This window comes from Petaurus breviceps, unplaced genomic scaffold (genome assembly GCF_028583685.1).
Source record: "Petaurus breviceps papuanus isolate PSGF00001 unplaced genomic scaffold, PetGlider_PUasm1.0 90792, whole genome shotgun sequence".
Taxonomy (NCBI): Eukaryota; Metazoa; Chordata; class Mammalia; order Diprotodontia; family Petauridae; genus Petaurus; species Petaurus breviceps.
In genome coordinates this window covers 9,895,076-9,919,513 of record NW_027187347.1, presented here as the reverse complement: position 1 = coordinate 9,919,513, position 24,438 = coordinate 9,895,076, and the positions used below count along the sequence as shown (strand labels likewise).

At 36.8% G+C, this 24,438-nt stretch overlaps 1 protein-coding gene across 8 annotated transcripts in view; it reads right to left on the bottom strand.

Annotated features, from left to right (window-relative positions):
• Window positions 1-24,438, bottom strand: part of SIDT1 (SID1 transmembrane family member 1) — a 171,126-nt gene that overhangs the window by 86,418 nt on the left and 60,270 nt on the right. For all 8 annotated transcript variants that reach the window (XM_069069883.1, XM_069069884.1, XM_069069886.1 and 5 more), the window contains 4 exons: window positions 22,075-22,120; window positions 4,033-4,134; window positions 3,137-3,220; window positions 262-349 (listed from right to left, as the gene is read on the bottom strand). In XM_069069883.1, the coding sequence (XP_068925984.1) occupies window positions 262-349; window positions 3,137-3,220; window positions 4,033-4,134; window positions 22,075-22,120 (320 nt within the window). The remainder of the gene's footprint in view (window positions 1-261; window positions 350-3,136; window positions 3,221-4,032; window positions 4,135-22,074; window positions 22,121-24,438) is intronic.

Genomic DNA, 24,438 nt, shown 5'->3' with positions numbered 1-24,438 from the left:
CCTTGATATACACAAGTGCAAGGATTTGGAAAGGTGTGTTACACTAAAAACACTTCAATACATTTGTAATCTGTTATTTTTTCTCTTTGCCTTCCATTGCCTTGTCTTTGAGACTATCGTGCCAGGGAACAGTCATTGTCTCTCCTGATTCTTCCCTTCTGGTGAGATATCATTTACAGAGAGCTAGAGATAGTCATCACAGGCCAGTTTGCTTCCCCTGTGGGTCCTCTTGTAGGCCAAGTGTCTGTCACCATGTCTTACCCTGGATAAAGAATGATCCTCCACAAGCATAATCTTCAGGCTTTATCACGAACACCACAAAGAACTGCTCTCCTGGAAAATCCTTCTTCTGTACAAGACATAACAACCTTATGATAGGTAGAGAAGAAAGAGAAAGAGAGAAAAGGGGAAACAAGGGAAGGTGGGAGAAATAAAGAAAGAAAGAGGAAAGTAAAGCTCATCCCACCCTAAATCCCTTTGTAGTTAATTATATTCACATAATCATGCAAAATCTTGATATAGTTTCTATTTTGTGCTTTGGAGGGTAAAAAGGATACATATGTTCTTATGACTTCTGTCTTGTTCCTAGATGCCATATTAGAAATTACACAAACTAATGCATCAGTAGGCAAAATGTAATATTTTAGAGGGGACTTAATAACTATGAGCTAACCCTTGTGAAATGTTTTTAATTTAAAAACTGAAACTAAATAACTTAAGAACACATAATGAGTAATCACTATTTTTTTTTTAATTTTAGAGTGGGGAAGGCAAGGCAATTGGGGTTAAGTGACTTGCCCAAGCTCACACAGCTAGTAAGTGTGTCAAGTGTCTGAGGTTAGATTTGAACTCAGGTCCTCCTAACTCCAGGGCTGGTGCTCTATTCACTGTGCCACCTAGCTGCCCCTGGGAATGATCACTAAGAATGAGGTTTTTTCAAGTTTTATTCATGTGTTTTGTTTTTACATTACAAATAAGTCCAGATTATCCTCTGTTGTTGTTTTCAGTCATGTCTGACTCTTCACGACCCCATTTGGGGTTTTCTTGGCAGAGATACTGGAGTGGTTTGCCATTTCCTTCTCCAGCTCATTTTACAGACAAGGAAACTGAGGCAAATTGGTCAGGGTCACATAGCTAGAAGGTATCTTAGTTAATATTTGAACTCAGGATGATATGAATCCAAGCCCAGTGCTCTATCTACTGCACCTCCTAGTTGCCTCATAGATTTTCCTCTACCCTCTGTCATTGTGGTAAAGTAGAAGCAACACAGGACTAAGAATGCTCTGGGTCTGAGGCCTGGCTCTGCTGCTGTGTGCCGTTCTATCTCTGGGCCTCAGTTTGCTCCTCTATAAAACAAGAGTTTGGGCAAGTTACTTTTTCAAGTCCATTCCAACTCTGAAATTCTTCATTATCTTGTTTTGAGCCGAACATTTAGTCCACTGACTCAAAATACTACAACATGGATATACCATTGGTTCTAGAGAAAGGGACTCAAGACTAGAGGTGATACTCCCAAAGGGGATGTCACTATTAAGTACTTCCAGAGTGAAACTGTCTGGTATATCGGTATGCTTTGTAGAATCTTAATTGTTTGGTAACATAGATGCTGTAAAAAAAAAAAAAGTGTTCTACTTTTTTCATTTTTTAAAATTTCTGTCCTTCCCAATTTGGGATCATCAGTGTAATTGTGGAGATACTCAGCAAAAAATAAACAATAACAGAGATAAGAGTGGAGGTTTGGGGATCAATCTGAGGTTTTGGAAAATGAAAGAGAGAGAAAAGGAAGTGATAGAGCCTGCTGCCTAATCAATAACTCACCCTTCCCTAATCTTTCATTGCTGTTCAAGAAATAGCACTTTTTCTCCCAGCAGACCAAAGTCACTTCACTTATTTCTCTCTGCATCTAGCACTTTGCAGATAAAGCAGATGCAAAGAAGTTAATTAAACTGTTAGGACTGGGAATCCATCTTTGCACATCCCATGCAAAATCTACACAGACTAGTGGTGTCAAACAAATGCTAAATGATGGTAAAAGAACAATTCCAGCCCTAGTTTGGTTGCTGACAGTAAATCTAAGTGTTAGAATACCTTCAGGGGGATAGGGATCAGATCTGTGATTTTTTTGGTATAGGGAATTCCCAGAGGGTGGAAACTCCCTTTCCCAATTCTGGTCAGAATCTTCTCTGTAATTTATAGAGACATATTGAGCACAGAAGTTAAGAGACTTGCCTAAGGTCACAAAGCCAGTAGGAATTAGAGACAGGACTTGAACCCAGGTGTTCTTGGGCTTAAGGCCAACTCTATACATGATTTGATGCTGCTCAATAACCTTAAAGTTTCATGAGTTGAATCTCACCTTAAAGCAGCGATCCCCAACTAGTAGATTAGAATCTAGTCATCTGGAAGAACCTGAAGTCTTATCTAGCAGAAAGATTTCCACACCCTTTGCTGTGCATTTGTTCCTTCACACCCCATTCTCTGCACAAAGGTTGTCAGGGTGCCAAGTGGGGAGGGGAGTAGGGCTGCAGTGGAATTTTTTTCTTTACTTAACTCAGGGACTTCTAGAGTCAGTATCCCTTCCCTCACATCTCTGCTCTGATCTCCAGGTTAAGAGACACTGGCCTTTAGGTGGTTGCTGAGGGGAGCTCACAGAATTTCCTGCTTCTATGCTGCCATCTTGGCTCCCCCCCCCCCGAGATACTGGCTTTTAAACTATTTTTAAAAATTAAAATAGTATTTTATTATTTTTCCAATTATGTGTAAAGATAATTTTTAGCATTCATTTTTACAAGATTCTGAATTCCAAATTTTTTCCCTCCCCTCCCTTCTTAAAATGGTAAGCAATTTGACCTAGGTTATAAATATGTGCTATCATGTAAAACATATTTCCATATTAGTCACAGTCGTGAAAGAAGAAACAGACGAAAAGGAAAAATAATAAGTGAAAACAGTATGCTTTGACCTGCATTCAGAGTCCATCAGCCTTAAACTAATCTTGAAAGCAGGAGGTTATTAGTTACATAAGGAATAGTTGTCATTCTGGGATGTCAGAATATTGCAGATAATTTATTATAAACCGTTTTGTCTGATAATCATAGAAAAAGGAAAGCTACTACAAGGGGAAAGTATCTCTCACCTGTACAGTGATAGCTGCTTTCTTGGTCATGGACTGATAAACACCATTAAATTCCACGTTATGGTCAAGATCATATACTGGGCACTATGAAAAGTTTGGGGTAAAAAGAAAAGGCCACATAAAACATTGCCACCGTTGTCTTGGTACTTATTATACAAGCACAAGTATTTCTGATTTTGGACCTATGAATATGGTTTCCCCTTGAAAAACATTAAACAAACCTCTTCGATTTCTTCCACTTATATAACAGGTAAAGTCTCCTCTAAGGCCAGTTATTTTTATATCACAGAAAACTGCAAAACTATAATCTATAATATTGCATAACTTAGTACACTCCATTAATTGTTTAATGTAGTCTAGGGAAACTTTCAAAATAGCATAAATGTACCCATTGTCTTTTACCTGTGGGGCTTTCACCGCATTTGACCTGGCTTCTCCCCATTGCCCTTTGCTTCTCCTTTCGTTCTTCCCCTCTTTTAATTTAAAGGCTCTTTATGTTCCTAATACTGATGACTAAAAACATGAAATGTCCATTGTACATGTTACTGTAGTAGGTGCTTGGGAACTGGAAGAGGGAATAAATGATAAGAGTACATGTTTTCCATTCTCCTCCTTTTTCCTTTCACTTTGTAGAACATAAGGACTCCCTCCTTACTCTTCAGGTTGTTCTGGAAGTAGTATTTATAATATATCCAGTATCCTATGTGTGTGTGTGTGTGTGTGTGTGTGTGTGTGTGTGTATTACACACGTATACATCCATAAATATAGAGTAAGTTTATAGTATATGTAAGTATAGATACATAAAGATACATGTACATATGTATATATACACATATATGCATATTTATTTATTTACGCTAATATCTAAATAGAATTATAAGTTATTTGGACTTACCACAATATCCTGAACTGATACAACTGAACATGGGTAGACCATTTCAGATACCACTTTAATGATAACAGAGTCCACATCTTTAGGAAACTTGTATAGAAAATACTGAGAAAAAGAGAAACAGATAAATTCATAAATATTCACATTCCCCCCCCCCCCCAATCAGGAACATAATAAAAATTCTTTTTTTTTAAGTTTTATCAATGTGTCTTGTTTTTATATTACATTTACAGATTATCCCTACTCTGAGAAGCGTCCTGTAACAAAGTAAAATCATTAAGTAAAACTAATAATACAGCGACCTCATCTGAAAGCGCATGAAACATTCCTCATCTGTAATACCCCATCTTCACTTCTCCATTAAAAAAAATTTAACAGAAACTTATTTTATCTCCCTCTATCTCCCACCCTATTGGGGGGAAAAATAGAAAAGGAAAATTCCTTGTAAAAAATATACATAGCAAAGAACAACCCATTTTCTCATTGGCTGTGTGTATACACACACACATGTATGTATGTATGTGTGTATGTGTGTGATTCTGCTCTCTCTATATATATAATTTCTCTGTCAGGAGGTAGATAGTATGTTTCATTATTGGTACTTTGGAACCATGGATGGTCATTGTATTGATCATAGTTTTTAAAGCTTCCAAAGTTGTTTTTCTCATATTGTTACTGTGTAAATTTTTCTACTGCTTCTGCTCATTTCATTCTTCATTAGTTTATGTCTTCAAAATTCTTCTCTTTTATAATATTGATGTCATAATATAGATTGTTCTCCTGGTTCTGTTTACTTCATTCTGTACCAGTTTACATAATTCTTTCAATGTCTCTTTGAAATAATCAATTTCCTCATTTCTTACAGTATGGTAGCCTCTCACCCCATTCGTGTACAGCTTCCTTTGGCTTTTTCTCTTGATGAACATCTCTTTAGTTTACAGTTTTTTTCCTTCCACAAAAAAGATCTGCTGTTAATATTTTTGTAGGTACAAGGAACTTTTCCTATTTCTATGACCTTTTTTGGGTACTGGCCTAGCAGGGGCTTAGTTAGGTCAAAAGACCCAACTATACACTGCTTGGTAACTTTTTGTTTATAATTCCAAATTGCTTTTCAGAATAGTTCTATTTATTCACAGGTCCACCAACAATGCATCAACGTATCTGTTTTTTTTTTCCATAGACTCTCCAATATTTATTATTTTTCTTTCTTGTCATCTTTGCTAATCTGATGTCATAACTAGAAATTTTGTGCCCAGGACAAGTGCTATGATGCACATCCTCAGTTAGGATGGGATAGGGGATTTGGGGGCTGCAACATGGTCTACTTGGAAGGAAATAGAGATCTGGAACATTGACACATGCCACTAGGAGTGGTGGGAATAGCACTGGCAGTAGTTCATGTTAGCCTCCCACTTGTTAACCTTCTATTTTAACTAATGTTCCTTGCTAACCAGGCAATAATATCTGTTGTTTCATTGTTGCTGCAGGTGCTATTGGTAGCCTCTAAATTTAGTGCCCTGGAGCAAAAATCCAATTTCCCTATTTTAGTGATATCTCTGAATAGGAAAGACCCTAGGAATGCTAAGGACTATTCCATGGCCTCAGGCAAAAGAATTCAAATAACTCTCTCTAATGGCTAAAAGTCAAATAACTTTCCATTATTTTTCATCTGAACTAGCAATTACGCTTCCTTTTTTTTTTTGCAAGAAGACAAATGAAATTTTACATGGCCATTTTATTGTATTAGATTATTGTATTAAATGTGTTAGGACATTTCTAATCAACCAACAAATGAATTAACAAGCATTTTAAAAAAATCAATTTCTTTATTTTATTGCTTCTTACTTAAAATTTTATAATCAATGTGACAAATGAAACCTATAATCAATGTGACAAATTAAACCAGGTAAGCCTGTTCTTCTAGAATCTTTAATAATTCCTTTCAACTGTGCCAATGTGATTGCTACTCTTGCATATTTTATGGGCACTTTGCTAAAGAATCTCTCTTGGTTGGTTTGCAACAAGGATATTTTTCTAAAAACTATTTTGCAAGACAATGGGTTTTAGAAGTGAAAGGGACATTAAATATCACATAGTCCAATTTCCTCATTCTGCAGATGAAGAAGCTAAAGATTGGAAAATTGAAGTGACTTGCCCATGGTAAGATGTAATATCTATTCACACAACTATTTGTACAATTTCTGATGAGGAATGAGCTAACTTGACTTGAGGTAACCTGGTGCCAAGATGGCAGAGGGAGGAAGGAATCCTCTGAAGTCCTTCCAAATTCCCCTCCAAACAACTCGAAAACAGCCTCAGAATTGGTCTAGGGAAGCAGCCTACCAGCCTGACAGGAAAGGTCTGTCTCACTGGGGTGGGAAGGGAGCAAGGTCTAAGAGCTGCAGCATTGGGGGAACTGGGAGAGACTTTCAGCAAGGCTCCAAGCCTCGGGCAATCCATCTGAGAGGCCCCGCCCTCCTGCAAACCAGCAGCCCCCTAGGCTAGTGAGAAGTCTGTGCAGCTCTGCAAGATTCCATCCCAGTGACCTCGCCACCAGCCAAGCCTTGAGCCCATTGCTGACCAGTAGTGAAGCCCCATCCCAGGGCTTGCCAACAACAAGACCCCTCCCCTGGGACAAGCCAGCAGAGAGACCCTGTTTCTAGTAGCAGGATCCCAGCCCCGGGGCAGACTAGAAATAAGATTAGTCCTCCAGGGCCTGTTAGCAAAGTGGCTCTGTTTCCATAGCAGCTCAGGAGCAGGGTCCCCCCCCCTTGGACAGACCAACAACAGGATTCCTCCTCCAGGGCCAGTCTCCAGAAAGACTCTGTTACCATAGCAACTCAGCAGCAAGGACCCACCCTGGGTCAGGCCAGTAGCTAAACCCCACACCCAGGGGAGACCAATGAGAAGGCACCCCCCACCCCCACCCCAGCACAAGCCACAAGGAAAGCCTACCCTCCAGCGAAAGCAAGGAACGAAGTGAGCCCTGAAGCCCACTGAAAGCCTGCATTAAGACCCTGAGTCCCAGCATAAAAAACTTGGGACAGTGCAGGACCAGAGCCCGACTCTCACATAAAAATACCAAGTCACAAAAAAGGCAGAAAAAATTGAGCAAAAACAAAAAAAGAGCTTGACTAAGGAAAGTTAATATGGTAATAAGGAGGATCAAGACATAACCTTAGAAGAGGACAACAGTGTCAAAATGTCAAAAAGCAAGGCCACAAAGAAAAATGCAATTTGGTCTCAGGCACCAAAAAATTCCTGGAAGAGCTTAAAAAGGATTTAAAAAAGCAAATTAGAAGAGTAGAAGAAAAACTAAGAAAGGAAATGAGAGTAATGTTCATGAAAAAAGTCAATGGCATGGGAAAAGATATATGAAAATTTACCAAGGAAAATGATTCTCTAAAAAATAGAATTGGCCAATGATTTAGACATAAAGGGTGAAACTATATGCAAATTAGGAGACCAAGGGATAGTTTACCTGTGATATCTATGGAGAAGGGAAGAATTTAGAGAACGTTATGAAATGCAAAATGGATAATTTTGATTACATGAAATTAAAAAGTTTTTGCATAGGGGCGCCTAGGTGGCTCAGTGAATAGATCACCAGCCCTGGAGTCAGGAGGACCTGAGTTCACATCCAGCCTCAGACACTTCACACACACACACACACACACACACACACACACACACACACAAAATCAAGCTGTGTGATCTTGGACAAGTCATTTAACCCCAATTGCCCTCCCCCCCAATAAAAAGTTTTTGCACAAACCAAGACAATGCAACCAAGATTAGAAGGTAAGCAGAAAGCTGGGAAAAATTTTTTACAGATAGTATTTCTAATGATGGTCTAATTTCTAAAATATATAGAACACTGAGTCAAATCTATAAGAATACAAGACATTCCCAAATTGAGAAATTGTCAAAGGATATAAACAGGCAGTTTTCAGAGGAAGAAATTAAAGATATCTAAGTCATTTGCTTTTTTTTTTTGAGGGAGGAAGGCAGGCAATTGGGGTTAAGTGACTTGCCCAAGGTCACATGGCTAGTGTTAAGTGTCTGAGGCCAAATTTGAACTCAGCTCCTCCTGACTCCAGGACCGGTGCTCTATTTACTGCATCACCTAGCCACCCCAATCTAAAGTCTTTTGAAAAAATTCTCTAAATCACTATTGTTTAGAGAAATGCAAATTAAAGCAATTCTGAGGTTCCACACCTATCAGATTGGCTAACATGACAAAACAGGAAAATGATAAATGTTGTAGTAGATGTGGGAAAATTAGAAAACTAATTTGCATTGTTGGTGGAGTTGTGAACTGATCCAACCATTCTGGAGAGCAATTTGGAACTATGCCCAAAGGACTAGAAAACTCTATGTACCCTTTGACCCAGCAATAGCACTTCTAGGTTTGTATCTACCAAAGATCATAAAAATGGGAAAAGGACCCACATGTACAAAAATATTTATAGCAGCTCTTTTTGTGGTTGCCAAGAATTAGAAATTGAGGTAATGTCTATCAATTGGAGAATCCCTGAACAAATTATGGTATATGAATGTAATGGAATATTATTTTACTATAAGAAATGATGAGCAGGTGGACTTCAGAAAAACTTGGAAAGACATGAACTGATGCTGAGTGAAATAAGCAGAACCAAAAGAATACAGTAACAGCAACATTGTGAGATAAGTAACTTTGATAGACTTATGTCCAGTTTAGCAATGCAAGGATATAAGACAACTCCAAATGACTCATGATGGAAAATACTATCCACATCCAGAAAAAGAACTATGAAGTCTAAATACAGACCAAAGCATAGTATTTGCTCTCTGTCTTTCTTTCTTTTGTTTTTTTCTTTCTTGTGCCTTCTCCCACTGGTTCTAACTCTTGTTTACAACATGACTAATGTGAAAATATGTTTAATATGAATATATAAGTAGAGCCTGTATCAGATTGCACTCCATCTTGGGGTGGAGAGACGGGACTGATGGGGAGAAAATTTGGAACTCAAAAGCTTATGGAAGTGAATGGTGAAAACTAAAAATATAAATAAATACATTTTTAAAAATGTCTGCCAATCAGGATTGCCTTGCCTTTGCCAGGGGAGATCCCAATGATGTGCTGTCAGGCTAATCAGAAGGAAAACACACCTAACTTTAGGAAGCTCTTTCACCCCTCATGCTGGGTCTTTGGCGCAAATGAAGGCAGGTCAGAGACCCCTTTATAAATAAGTTCATGCCCCAGTAATAAACTGTTATCTTGCTTGGAAAAAACAAACAAACAAAACAACCAGAGGGCAAAATAGAAATTGAAAAAATTCCTTGATCCCCACCTGAAAGAGAACCCCAAATGAAAACTCCTAGAACATCATAGCCAAATTCCAGAGTTCACAGATCAAGGAGAAGTATTGCAAGTAGCCAAAAAGCAACAATTCAATTATTGTGGAGCTACAGTCAGGATTACACAGGATTTGGAAGTTTCCATATTAAAGAACAGTAGGATTTAGAATACGACATACTGGAAGGCAAAGGAGTTAGGATTATAACCAAGAATCACCTATCCAGCAAAACTGAATATAATATTTCAAGGGGAAAAATGGATATTTAACTAAATAGAGAACTTTCAAGCATTCCTAATAAAAAGACCAGAGTTGCATAAAAAATTTGACCTCTAAATACAAGAATCAAGGGAAACATAAAAAGATAAAAAAGAAACAAGAAAAAAAAAGCACAAGAAATTCAATAAAGTTTAACTGTTATTATTTCTATATGACAAGATAATATTTGTAACTCTTAAGAACTTTATTACTATAAGAGCAATTAGAAGAAGTGCATGTAGATAGAGGGTGTGGATATAAGGGACTTTGATGGGATGATACCCAAAATAAACAAAAAAAACAAAATAAAGGGGTGAGAAAGAAAATTGCATTTGAAGAAGTTGGGGAGGGAGATTGAATGGGGTAAGTTATTCCACAGAAAAGAGGCATGAAAGAGCTATTATAATGGAAGGTAAGATGAGATGGGGTCAGGGGGAGAAGTTAGAGGGGGAATGGCAGGCAAAGCATAAACCTTACTCTTATCAAAATTGTCTCAAAGAGGAAATAACATACACACTCAGTTGGATACAGAAATCTGTCTTACCCTATGAGGAAGTAAAAAGTGATGGGGATAATAGAAGGAGGAGGGAGGACTGATAAAACAGAGGACGTTGGAGAAGGAAGTTATCAGAAGTAAAACACTTGTGAGGAGGAAAAGGGTGGGGAGCAAGAGAGAGAGGGGGCTAAAAAAGCAAAACATAGCATGGAGGGAGATACACAGTTATCACAACGATAAATGAAAATGGGTTAAACTCACTCACAAAATGGAAGCAGATAGCAGAATGTATTAAAAAACAGAATTTCATAATATTTTATTTACAAGAAACACATCTGAAGCAGAGAGACACACACATGGTAAAGGTAAAGGGCTGGAGCAAAATCTATTATGCTTCAGTTGAAGCAAAGAAAGCAGGGGTAGCAAGCATAACCTCAGACAAAACAAGAGCAACAATTGATCTAATTAAAAGAGATAAGGAAAAAAAAACTATATCTTGCTGAAAGGTACCATAAATGAAGTCATAGCAATACTAAACATATATACACCAAATGGTATAGCATCGAAATTTTTTAAGGAGCTGAATGAGTTACAGAAGAAATAGATAATAAAACTATACTAGTGGGGGACCTCAACTTTCCCCTCTCAGAACTAGATAAATCTAACCAAAAAATAAACAAGAAAGAAGTTAAGGAGGTGAGTGAAATTCAGGAAAAGTGAGATATGATAGATCTCTGGAAGAAACTGAATGGGAACAGAAAAAAATATACTTTTTCTCAGCAGTACATGGCACCTACACAAAAACTGACTGTATATCAAGACATAAAAACCTTACAACCAAATGCAGAAAAGTAAAAGTAACAAATGCATCTTTTTCAGATGATAATACAATAAAATTTAATTTAATAATGAGCAATGGAGAGATAAAAATTAATTGGAAATTAAATAATCTAATCCTAAAAAACAAGTCAAAGAACAAATCATAGAGGCAATAGATAAATTCATTAAAGAAAATGACAAGAAGAAGACAACATATCAAGATTTAGAGGATGCTGCCAAAGCAGTACTTAGGGGAAAATTTATCTCTAACTGCTTATATAAATAAAATAGAGAAAAAGCAGATAATTCATTATTAGGCATGTAACTAAAAAAACTAGAAAAAGAACAAATTAAAAATCCTCAATTAAACACCAAACTGGACATCCTGAAAATCAAAGGAGAGATTAATAAAATTGAAAGTAAGAAAACCATTGAACTAATAAATAAAACTAGAAGTTGGCTTTATGAAAAAAACCCAACATCCCAATAAAATAGATAAACCATTGGTTAATTTGATTTAAAAAGGAAAGAAGAAAACCAAATTACTACTATCAAAAATTAAAGGGGTGTACTCACCACCAACAAAGAGGAAATTAAGACAATTATTAGGAGCTATTTTGAACAATTATATGCCAATAAGTTTGACAATCTAAATGAAGTGGATGAATATCTACAAAAATATAAACTACCTAGAGTAACAGTGTAAGAAATAAAATAACCCAATCTTAGAAAAATAAACTTCCTAAGGAAAAAAATAACCAGGATCAGATGGATTCACAGAGAATTCTACCAAAGATTTAAAGAATAATTAACCCCAATATTATTCAAAATATTTGGAAAAACAGGCAAACAAGGGGTTCTACCAAATTCCTTTTACAGCACAAATATGGTGCTAATACCCAAACCAGAAAGAGCCAAAACAGAGGAAAAAAAATTACAGACAAATTACCCTAGTGAGTATTGATCCAAAAAAATTTAAATAAAATACTAGAAAAAATGTTACAGCAATATATCACAAGGATCATACACAGTGACCAGGTGGAATTTATACCAAGAATGTAGGACTGATTCAATGTTAGGAAAACTAACAGCATAATTGACCATATCAATAACAAAAACCAAACAGAAATCATATGCTTATTTCAATAGATGCAGAAAAAGCCTCTGACAAAATATATCATCCATTCCTATTAAAAAACATTAGTGATCATAGGCATAAATGGAACTTACCTTAAAATGATAAATAATATTTATCTAAAACCATTAGCAAGCATTATCTGTAATGGGGATAAGCTAGAAGCCTTCCCAATACAATCAGGGGTGAAGCAAGGATGCCCATTATCACCTCTATTATTTAATATTGTACTAGACATGTTAGCTATAACAATAAGAGAAGGAAAAGAAATAAAAGGAATTAGAACAGGTAATGAAGAAATAAATTATCACTCTTTGCAAATGATATGATGTTAAACTTAGAAAATACTAGAGAATCAACTAAAAAAACTACTTGAAATTATTAACAACTTTAGCAGAGTTGTAGGATACAAAATAAACCCACATAAGTCATTTATAGTATATATATGTCATATATAGTATTTCAATATATTATCAACAAAGTTCAGCAGCAAGAGATAGAAAGAGAAATTCCACTTAAAATAACTACAGATAATATAAAATACTTGGGAATCTACGTGCCAAGACAAATCTAGTAATTATATGAACTAAACTATGAACACACTTTTCACATAAAAAAGTCATATCTAATCAATTGGAAAAAATATCAATTGCTCATGGGTAGGCCAAGCCAATATAAGAAAAATTAGAATTCTACCTAAATTTATTTATCTATTTAATGCCACATCAGTCAAACTATCAAAAATTATTTTATGGAGCTAGAAAAAAATAGTAACAAAATTAATCTGGAAGAACAATAGTCCCAAGATATCAAAGAAATAAATGAAAAAAAAATGTGAAAATAGATGGTGTAGCCATACCAGATCTCAAACTCCTTTTATAAAGCAGTAATTATCAAAACAATCTGGTACTGGCTAAGAAATACAGTGGTGGATCAGTGGAATAGATTAGTTACAAATTACATTATAGTAAATGACCATAGTAATCTAGTTGATAAACCTAAAGCTTTTGGAACAAAAACTCATTATTTGACTAAACTTCTGGGAAAACTGGAAAAGAATAAGGCAGAAAATAGGTAAAGATCAACATCTCACACTGTATACCAAGATAAGATCAAAATGGGCATGTGATTTACACATAAAGGGTGATACCATAAACAAATTAAGAAAGCATGGAACAGTTTATCTGTCAGATTTATGGATAAGGGAAAAATTTAAGACCAAAGAAGAGCATTATAACATGTAAAATAGATAATTTTGATTATATGAAATTATAAAGTTTTTTGCATAAACAAATCAATGTAACCAAAATTATAAGGAAAGCAGAAAACTGGGGGAAAATTTGCAACAAGTATCTCTGATAAAGGCCTCATTTCTCAAATATATTGAGATATGGGTCAAATTTATAAAAATATAACTCATTCCTCAATTGATAGTCAAAGGATATGAACAGTTTTCAGATGACAAAATCAAAGCTACTTATAGTCATATGAAAAAATGCTCTAAATCACTATTGATTAGAGAAATACAAATCAAAACAACTCTGAGGTACCACCTCATATCTATCAGATTGGCTGATATGACAAAAAAGGAAAATGTTGGATATTGGAGGGAATGTGGGAAAATTGGAGCACTAATGCATTGTTGTTGGAGTTGTGAACTGATTCAACCATTCTGGAGAACAATTTGGAACTATGCCAGAGAGTCTAGAAAACTATGTATGCCCTTTGATTCAGAAATACCACTGCTGGGTCTATATCCTGAAGATATCCCCCCAAAAGGGAAAAAGACCTATTTGTACAAAAATATTTATAGCAACTCTTTTTGTTGTAGCTAAGAATTGGAAATTGAAGCAATACTCATCAATTGAGAATTATCTAAATAAGCTATGATATATGATTGTAATGAAATATTATTGTGCTATAAGAAATGACAAGCAGGATGATTTCAGAAAAACCTGGAAAGTCTTACATGAACTGATGCATAGTGAAGTGAACAGACCCAGGAGAATGCTGTGCACAGTAATATCAATATTGTTCAATCAACTATGAATGACTTAGCTATTCCAACAATACAATGCGCCAAGACAATCCCAAAGGACTAAAGATAAAGCATACTATCTGCCTCCAGAGAAAGAACTGACATTATTTGAATACCGACTGAAACATGATATTTTTCACTTTCTTTCATCTTTTTCTTTTATTTAAGTCTACAAAATGACTAACATGGAAATGTTTTACCTAATTGCACATGTATAACCTATATCTGATTGTTTGCCATCTCAGGGAAGGGGAAGCAAAGGGAGGGAGGGATAGAATTTGGAACTTAAAATAAAAACGTTTAAAAATTTAAAAAGGGAACAAGGTCACCTGAAAATATTACTAGAGGACTTCTAAGACCTGAAAATAGATACTATGATGAATGTGATTCATTTAATTTAGAATGTGAATCTATTTAGTGGAACTTATTTAATAAAATCTAAACTACTCTGTTGATTGATTGATTGGACATTATAGCATTTATTTAGGATAAAATGTGACATCTTTGCCCAACTATATAATCACGTATTTGGTTGAGAAATTTCCCTTGAATTATATGGAAATGACTCAGATGAGAAAAGGTGTGTCTATTTCATTACTACAGTTTATTCAATATCATTAGCACAGTCCTGTGTTGTCTTAAGCCTGTCATATGATAGCCACTTTTATTTGCTCTCCTTATTTTATGTATATAGTCATTGTCACAAGTGAATTCTGCAGCTCAAAAAATAGTATCCCACGACTCCAGTATAATGAATACTTAAAGGAACAAGGTAAAATATTTTCATGTTTAAATTTCCCTCAGCATACTCTTAAGTAACCTGATTTGGGAAATGGGGCAAAGAAAACAGTGTGCTTCGGTAATTCTCAATCTTATTTTTTTTCAATAGGGAAAAAAAGCTCTCTGGATTTACACATATGATTCATTTTCTGAAATTGTGTTTGTACCTCTAAACAGAAGCTCTACCTCCAGACCCATCCACTTCATTTTACTCCTTCCTTTTGAAGCACTATTAAATACATACCAAACAAGGCTGTCCTGTAAGTCAATGAAGAACAGAGAGCAATGAAGAATACTGGCTTCTTAGGAAGGAAAATACTTTATGAATCAAGAATATTATTGTTCATAAATCATAGGATCACACATCTAGGGCTACCTATCCAGCTACTCCTACCCACCTTATTTTACATATGAGGAAACTGAGGCCCAAGGGTATTAAATGACTTGCTTAGGATCATGAATAATAATCATCAAAGGTGAGGTGTGAATTAGGCTCTCTGCATTCTAAAGTCAATGTTATTTCTACTGTATCATACTTTCTGGTTACCAATAACAATAATAAAAATATCATAATAAAAGGTCTTCACTTAGCAGCTATTGCCTGAAGATCTGAATGAATACTTTCCAAAGTATTGTAAACTCATATTTTTTTTGTAATAAAATTAGCCAGGAAATTTAAATAACTGGATCACTGGTATCTCTGTCTCTTGGTATGTTCCAGAGAGGATATACTCAACTTACTTTTTAAAGCAATTGGGGTTAAGTAACTTGCTCAAGGTTACATGGCCAGTTATTTCTGGGTGTGGTTCTAAGTATCTGAGCCCGGATTTGATCCCCAGGTCATCCCAACACTGGAGCTGGTGCTCTTACTCGCTGTGCCACACTCAACTTACTTTTTACTTTCTCTAGGTCTCCTTATGTTTCACAGTTACTAATGTGATACTGGCTATACATCTCTTCTCACTGGCTCCTGACATATGACTAGTCTTCTTTTTCCAGTTGTACATTTAGTCCATGATGTGCCTCATGCTAACATTTGCATGTGGAACATCTTATTAGAAAAATACCATAGCCTATTTGCACATATCATAAATCTCTCCATGGCCTTTGGGACCATAGGCAACTTTGGTTCTTTGGAGATTGTAGTGTTCCACTACATGGCAAACCAATACAGTATCTTTGCCAAGAAAGCCCCACAATGGGTCATGAAGACTGACACATGATTGAAAAGATTCAACAATAACAACAGAAGTATTCCAAAAACTCACAACCATATGAGAACACTGGTGATGAAAAGATGAGATTTTGTACTGGGAGCAGATTGGGGTTACTGAAAGCACTCCCAAATACAATCTCTTCTTTTAATTCTGGACCTAATTTATTGTTCATCTGAAGCCCCTGATAGCATGTGGACACCAACTGAACCAGAGGTACAGCCCTTTGTTATCCCTAGCTCCCACCCGATAACCAGCCTACCTCCTTTTCCAGTTGTAGATGTCTTCCTAATGATACTCTGCACAGTTCTTCCTTGAAAAAAACTGAAGGCTATTCACATGCACCATGTTCCTTTCCAATGCTCTTTGGCGACCTGTGTTTTTCATTCCTTAGAAACTGTGCTATTTTATGATTTGCAGCTATCTTCACCTCCTGGCTTCCCAGCCTTCCTTTAAGTCCCAGAAAAACCCCTATCTTCTACTACAAAAAGCCTTCCCTGATTTTTCCTTAATGCTAGTTCCTTCCCTCTATTGATTATCTCCAATTCTTCTTGTATATATCTTTTTTGTACATAGTTATTTTCCTATTATGTCTCTCATAGAGTATGAGTTCTTTGAAAGTGGGAACTGATTTTCCTTTCTTTGTATCCCAGCATTTAGCACAGTGCCCAGTTACATAGTAGGTGCTTAATAAATGTTTACTGACTAGAAGGATACTAATATTAAGAAGATGGCTTTTTGTTTCAGGGAGAAGTTTTAGAGTCACCAAAAGCCTTGTATAATTTTCCAAATACAATCTAGCCTGCTTATTTCCTCCTGTTTGATTCTGGGCCAAGTTCATTGTCCACCTACAGTGTCTGTCCAAGATGATAGCTTTCTTTGACTATGCACTCAATTGCATATCATAATCTGGACAATAGGCACCTTTTCATCCACTTGGGCTTTCCTGTGAGGATTAAACTAAAAAATATGATAAATTTGGGTTTGTTCATTTTTGGTTTGTTTTTTTTTTTTGTGACTATGGAGATTATGCAGTGGTCTGGGGGCTTATGCAATTGGCATATCACTTGCAAACAAGAACATTTGAAGTAGCTCGCCATCAACAGGGAATTTTTTTTCCTTTGTGCTCTATACTGGATACCCTCCATAAATGTGGCAAAGATACATTAGCAAGAATTTGTGTCTCTGTTTTATGTACCACTTGATGTTAATAATCTAAAGTTCATGTATGATTTGGCACAGAGTGAGGGGAGCAGAACTCAGAGTTACTGTCTTTCATAATTGGTTATCTTTATAATATTGTTGTTACTGTGTACACTGTGAGAGACTTAGTAATTGATCCATACAATGATCCAGCACAACCCCAAAGGTCTCACGATGAAAGTGATCCACTTCCTGACAGAGAATTGATAGACTCAGATTGCAGATTGAACCATTTTTTTTTCTTTTTTCTTCAGAACATGACTAATAAGGAAATATGTTTTACATGACTCCATATGTAAAATGGGTATTCTAATTCTTGCCTCCTCAATGGGAAGGAGAGGGGACAAAAGGAGGCAGAGAATTTGGAAATGAAAATAAAAATAAATTTGGATTTTGCATATGTATCAAAGAATCCTGTATGACTTTGACATTTACATGGGAAATATCTTGTGCTTCCATTGTTGCTGATTGATGGCACTTCACCTGAAATGAGTTGGATGGTAGTCTCACCCAGGAATTATTTGGAATACTCAGTCCCCAGAGCAGCAGGGTGCAGTCTCTCAGGAAAAGGATGCCTGGCCCTGACGTTAAAGGGAATTTTGTTAAACTCCAAAGAAAGGCTGGGTCTCCAAAGAGAGGAGATTACACAAAGTCTTTGCTCTAGAATAAGTCTGTGTATGTCCAGATTGGTGGGAGCTCCAGTGGGTGAATTTCTAAACAAGGAGGGAAATTTCTATATGAGGAGTGAATAATCCTTGGCAAGGGAAAGTCTTTGGTTTGGTCACTTATTCTTAAAAGTATGACCTTTGCAGGGAAGACCTTTAATTCCTATCTAGACAAGGAAAGAGACTGTCTGTGAGGGGAGTCTAATACCAAATGTTTTGTTGTTCAGTCATGTCAGACTCTTTGTGACCCCATTTGGAGTTTTCCTGGCAAACATACTGGAAGTGGTTTTCCATTTTCAGTTTATTTTACAGATGAGAAAACTGAGGCAAATAGGGTTAAGTGACTTGCTCAGTGTTACACAACTAGTAAGTGCCTGAGGCTACATTTGAACTCAGGTCCTTCAAACTCCTGGCCTGGTGCTTTGTCCACTGTGCCACCTAATATACCCAGGGAAATAAGTGGCCAGTGAAGAGATGCTGGGAGAACATCCAAGGATAAACAAGGGTAATATTTTTGCAAAGGAGGCTAGAGTAGCTACTATCTGAATGGCGGGATAATTAGCAGCCACTGTAGAGGACAGTGGAGAGAGCAGGCAGAAGAATTGCTCACTAGAGACCAAGGTGACAGCTAAAAGCAGAGAACAAGTTCCCACAGCAGGGAGGCTGCCAAGGCTTGTAGCAGTTGAGAGTAAACTCTCTGTATCAATTGGTAGAATTCACCAGAGTGACAGGACTCTTGTGCTGGGGTTCAAAGTGATCAGGAGATACACTCAGCATGGGGCCTTGCTTGTGAGACTTAGCTACTACAACTCACTTACCATAGAATAGATAATTATTTGATTCCCATTTTCTTTTAATTAAAACTTTTTTTAGTTATATCATGGTCTGTGTGCTTGCAAATAGCTTATTTTATAATCCAGTCAATTAAGTCAAGTAAATGGTGAGACCCCTCAAAAATAACCTAGGCCCTTCTTAACCAAGGTTTCCTCAGACAATGAATGCAGACATTCAAAGCTGTATCTTTGCTTTTATGCTGTATTTATGATTTACTTAAAATCAGGTCTTTAGGAATTCAACCTACAATTATAACTTTGTTTGTATGGTAAAATATCATCTGTCTTTTAACTAAATTTCCAGGAATTCAATATGGCAAAAAACAAGAACTATATTCAATTAGGTTCAAACCACTGACACAAAAGCATTTTTGTTGGTGCTGTGATAAATTAATTAAAATGCTTTCAGTTTTGATTTTTTTGAATATTTAAAATTGAAAAATCTCTGTATCTTGAAAACAGTTGTTAGGAAGAAACTAGCAAAACTACTACAAATCAGTAAATAAAGCACTTGTATATGTGGAGAGATATTGAAGGATGGGTGTCTGCTGGCAAACCTAAGTTACTCACTGTCTAACTAATGGAGTGCCTAAGGGCTGTGACTGTGTCTGAAAGAGAAGACTCCCATTTTCTCATCCTAAAGGAGAAAGGAGAGCTGAAACCTCAGGAGGGGCCTGAGAAGTTGTAGCAGAATAATACCAGGAAGTTCCAGCACCAGGGAAATGTGATGGTGTGGGGAGGCAGGGGCTGCTTGCTGTCCATTCCTGTCATGACCTCCTCTACCAGAGAGGCTTCAGCACCATTTTAACAAAAAGCAGGAGCCTGGGTTTACTTCCTGTCCGTGCCACAGCCTCTGTGATTAAGGAGCTTAAACCACAAAATTAAAAGCAGTTAAGAGAACAAAAAATGCTGCTTGTGTGTCATTTGGGCTGAGTGTAAGCCAGATGGCAACTGCTGTGCCCGTGTAGAGACAGACAAAACTTTCATCCTCTCTGCCTCTTCTTTTTATCATCTCTAGGGAGAGTTTAATCTGTTTTTATCAATCCTTGTTAATTAAAGTCTGTTAGCTTTCTGTTTACCACTTCCTTTAAAAGAAACTGGCTAAGACCATATGGTGGTTATTACTGCACTGATTTATGTATGTCCTGGTGGAAGGGGTGCAAATGGGTGGCTGGGTATCTAGGAAGAGAGGTATAGTTTTAATAACTGTTGGGAACATTTCCAGCATAGGGGTTTAGAGACAGATTGAAAAGATATTTTACTGATTCATATGTTATAACTTCTTAAACATAAAGAACAACTGAGTAGAGTCTGACCAAAAGAAACACGGGCACAACTGAGCTTTATAGTAGATTCTATGGAGGAAGGGCTAGATTAGTTTTATTGAGGTCAGTTGCTTCAGGTACTATCAGTTTCTTCTTCTTTCTGTGCATGTCAAAGAAACTTTCTCCCTTCAAGGGAGAAAGCTAAGGGTTTTTCCTGAAGAGAATGTCACACTTGGGAGAGGAGTTGGGAACATGGAACACTGCTCCACCGCTAAAGTGGAAAACATACAAATGAAAATAACTAATTCCTCTGCACACCCTTCACATTCTACCCACACACTACTAGATGCAGATAAACCCACTATTAAAAAGTATTAGATTTATAAAATGTCAGATACAAGATGAGATGAATACAAATTAGAGTTTAATTATCCTAGGAGTAATAAGAAATCATAACAGAGAAAGACTATTGCTTCATAAACAAGGAAACTGCAAACTTGGAAACTATCAAAATATCAGGTTTTTCCTTTAAAGGTTTGCTATTGATTCCTTGCCTCTGCACTCACATCAGCCAGATGTTTTTACCTACAAGGATTAGCCTATTTCACTATGATTGGCACATGCCCCCTTGGAACTTCTAGAGATGGGAAGGAAGCTGTTTCCATGATCAGACCTTACTGAAATTGATGTATGTGCCCATCTTATTTCCTATCATCCTGACTCCTTAATTTGACTGTAGAACTCTTTGGGCTTAAATTATATTGATAGAACACATAAACGCTGTAAGTATTTTTCAGACATACATATGATTTCACAATTGACATTTTGGAAGAAAAGCATTAATATTACAATATTCATGTAGAATCCCTAATTTGAGATCTGCAGAACAAAAGGGTTTTGTATCATATCATTTGGAAAACTCCACAGAGAAGAGGGTAAGTTATTTACTAGGAAAGACACAAATAACTATCAAACACTTTCTACTGTATCATACCAATTTGTTTTAAAATGTGTCACACTACAAAATTGGGGGCTTATACATTCGTTTCTTGAGCTTTAGCTATTTTAGACAATTTCTTCCTTTCTGGTTGCCAAGTATGTAGGTTGTTTTGAACTATTTCCCAAGAGTCATATGGGATAAGGGGCAATTTGCCCAACTCCCTGAGAAACCATGAGGTCAAGTCTTAACAAGGTGAGATTTTGAGTGGATGCCAGGCTGCCTTTCAAATGAGTACCCCAAAATGGATGTGTCCAGGTTTGGAAGGGATCTTGCAAGTTTGAAAGGCTAGGAGACCGTGGTCCCATCAGTTGTAGCTTGCTGGTGGCAAGGGAAGATTCTACAATCTGAGAGATTGTCTAATAAGAGGACTGTTTTATCAAGAGATGTAAGGGCAGTGCCAAGCAGGGGTGAAATAGAAAATACCTAACTAGCAATACGGATGGTTCTATGTCCCCGATGAAGTTTAAATATCAGTGTCCCAGAAAATTATAACAGTAGTTCTAAGTTGTTATTGATTTTTATTTTAATCATTCTGTTAATGAGAAATGAGATTATTATATAAAAGAACTAATCATCTCTCCCGTATCTGATTAATATTGTATATTAAGTATTTCTGGTTTTGGGAAGATTTACATGCAAGTTATCTAACTCTTAAATAATTTCCCCCAAGTCCACCTGATTAGGGGATTTAATGAGCCAAAGAGTATGAGAAAAGGGAGTCTAATGTCTATAATTAGAGTAAGGCTCCTCCCAGGACTAAACCTGATCTAAAACATATGCCTGGGTTCAGGAGAGGGCACAGTATAATGGTCATAATACTCCTGCAAATAAGTACCATTTCTTCTACTTTATATTAGTTTAAGAAGTAAGGTTAAATTCTCTGGGCAAAATTCTGGAAAGTGAATAAAGCACACGTTGATTTCTCTCTGACATTATATATAGCTTTCTCAATTTGCAACACTAGATGAATAATAAGTATCCTTCAGAAATGTAACCTTACCTGAGGTTGAGAGGGGCTGGCAGTGAAGCGAAAGGCAACATTTGTCCTGAGAAACAGAACAGGGAAAGGGAGAAAGAGAGAAACATAAGTAAGTAGGGTTGAATTTACAATCACTTTAAACTATAACGATGGAAAATAAAACATCATTTTTTGGTGTTTATACATAGATCATTTTGCCCTAGTTGCTTCAGTTCTCCAGACCATATGGGCAGGGGTCAGATAAGACAGCATTTTTATGTCCTTTAAAGTATCCAGGGAATAATATATAATAAAATAATAAACGTGATTCAGTGGATAGAGTGTTGAGCCTGAAGTCAGGAACACCTGTGTTCCAATCCAAATGCTGTCACTTACTAGCTACATGACCCTGGGAAGGTTACTTTACCTTTGTCTGCCTCAGTTTCCTCAACTGTAAATGGAGATAATAAAGCGCCAATGTTGTAGGGTTTTAGCATAGATCTAATGAGATAATTGCACAGTGTCTGGCACATAGAAGGGATTTAATAAATGCTTATTCCTTCCCTATGTAAATCATAACAGTGATCACTACTACGTGTACAGCCCATGTACAAAGGCTTCCCATCACTTTTGCCTTGGGATTCTTTGGCAATAAAGGTGGAGCACCTTGATATTCCTCACCTCTCCCCAAAATTTTAGAAATGGCTAGTTTAGCCCTCTTGCTAAGGTAGATGATGATGACAGACAATTCATGTGGATGTGTGTATGGAATTCAATCCAATAAACATTTGTTAAGCACTTACTCTGTACAAGATATTGTGTAAGCCAGTAGTGATACCAAAACAAAAACAAAACTATATAACCTCACAGAAATTAGATTCTAGGAGAGGGGGAAATAAGAGTAAATACAAATGAATGATAAATAATATAAAAAATAATAAATGAATACAAAATTATTTCAGAAGAGAGTACTTTCAACTGGGGTTATTGGGCAGGGCTTCCCATAGCTGGAGGCATCTGAGCCTGAGTTTTGAAGCAATCTAATGATTCTGAGATGGGGTAGGATGAGAATGGAGTGCATTCTAAGGCTGAGAGAAAGCCTGAGCAAAGGCATGGAGAGAGGAGATGGCACACCAAGACCTGGAAACAGTAGGCAAGTTTAGCTAGAATACAGATTCCATGAAAAGTAATGATATGAAATGGATCTGGAAACGTAAGATGGCACATGAATTATGAAAGGCCTTAAATGCCAGGTGGAGGAGATGTATTTTGTCCTAGAAGTTCCTCGGACCTAGGAGGCAAATGTAGCTCATAACAATAAACTGAATAACAATAAACCTTAGGGATTTGCTAGAGACAAGTCCAGATGTTCAACCGGCAAGTAACAAATACATCTCAAGTCCATAGCTAGGTAATGGCATCCTCCCTCCATGATGGCGTACCAAGTCAAGTCAAGAAGCATTTGTTATGTTCCTTCTATGTGCCAGGCACTGTGATAAGCATGGAAGATATAAAAAAAGAAGAAATGAGTCCCTGATCTTAAGGAGATCCCAGTCTAATGGGGGAGACAAACAACTATGTACAAACAAGATATAGATAGGATAAATTGGAGATAAACAACTGAGGGAAGGTTCTAGAATTAAGATAAATGGGAAAGGCTTCTTGTAGAAGGCGGGGTTTTTACTGAGACTTGAAGGTAATCATGGAAGCAGGAAAGAGAGATGAGGAGGAAGAGAATCCCAGGCATGGGGGACAGCCAATGGAAATGCCCCGTGTCAGGAGATGGAGTGTCTTATTCCAAGAAACAGCAAAGAGGCCAGTGTCACTGGATCACAGAGTATGTGGTGGGAGGGAGCCACGTCATGAGGAACTTTGACTGCCAAGCAGAGAATTTTATATTTAATCCTAGGGATGAGAGGAAACCACTGAGATTTACCTAATTGGAGGTGGGGTGAGACTGGGAAAGGGACGACATGGTCAGGCCTATGCTTTAGGAAAACTAATTTGACAGCTGAATGGAGGATAGACTGGAATGGGAAGAGATTTGAAGGCTACTGCAATAATCAAGGTATGAGGTGTACCAGGCAGCAATGTTATAGGAGAAAAGGGAGTGTATACAAAAGATGTTGTGAAGGCACAATTGACAAGGCTTGGCCATGGGCAGGGTGAGAGAGAGTGAGGAGTCCTGGATAATATGCAGGATATAGGCCCAGGTGACTAGGAGGATATGTGACCCCATATAAGAGTAGTTTCTGTGTAACTGTGAACGTATGAAAGGCAGAAGGATTACTAAATTTTAAATTTAGTAGTGCCTTAAACACTGAAAATTGAATTCAGTTTAGGAATACGGGAAGAAGTCACTGTATAACTTTTTTTTTTAAAATATTTGAGTAGACATACACTGCT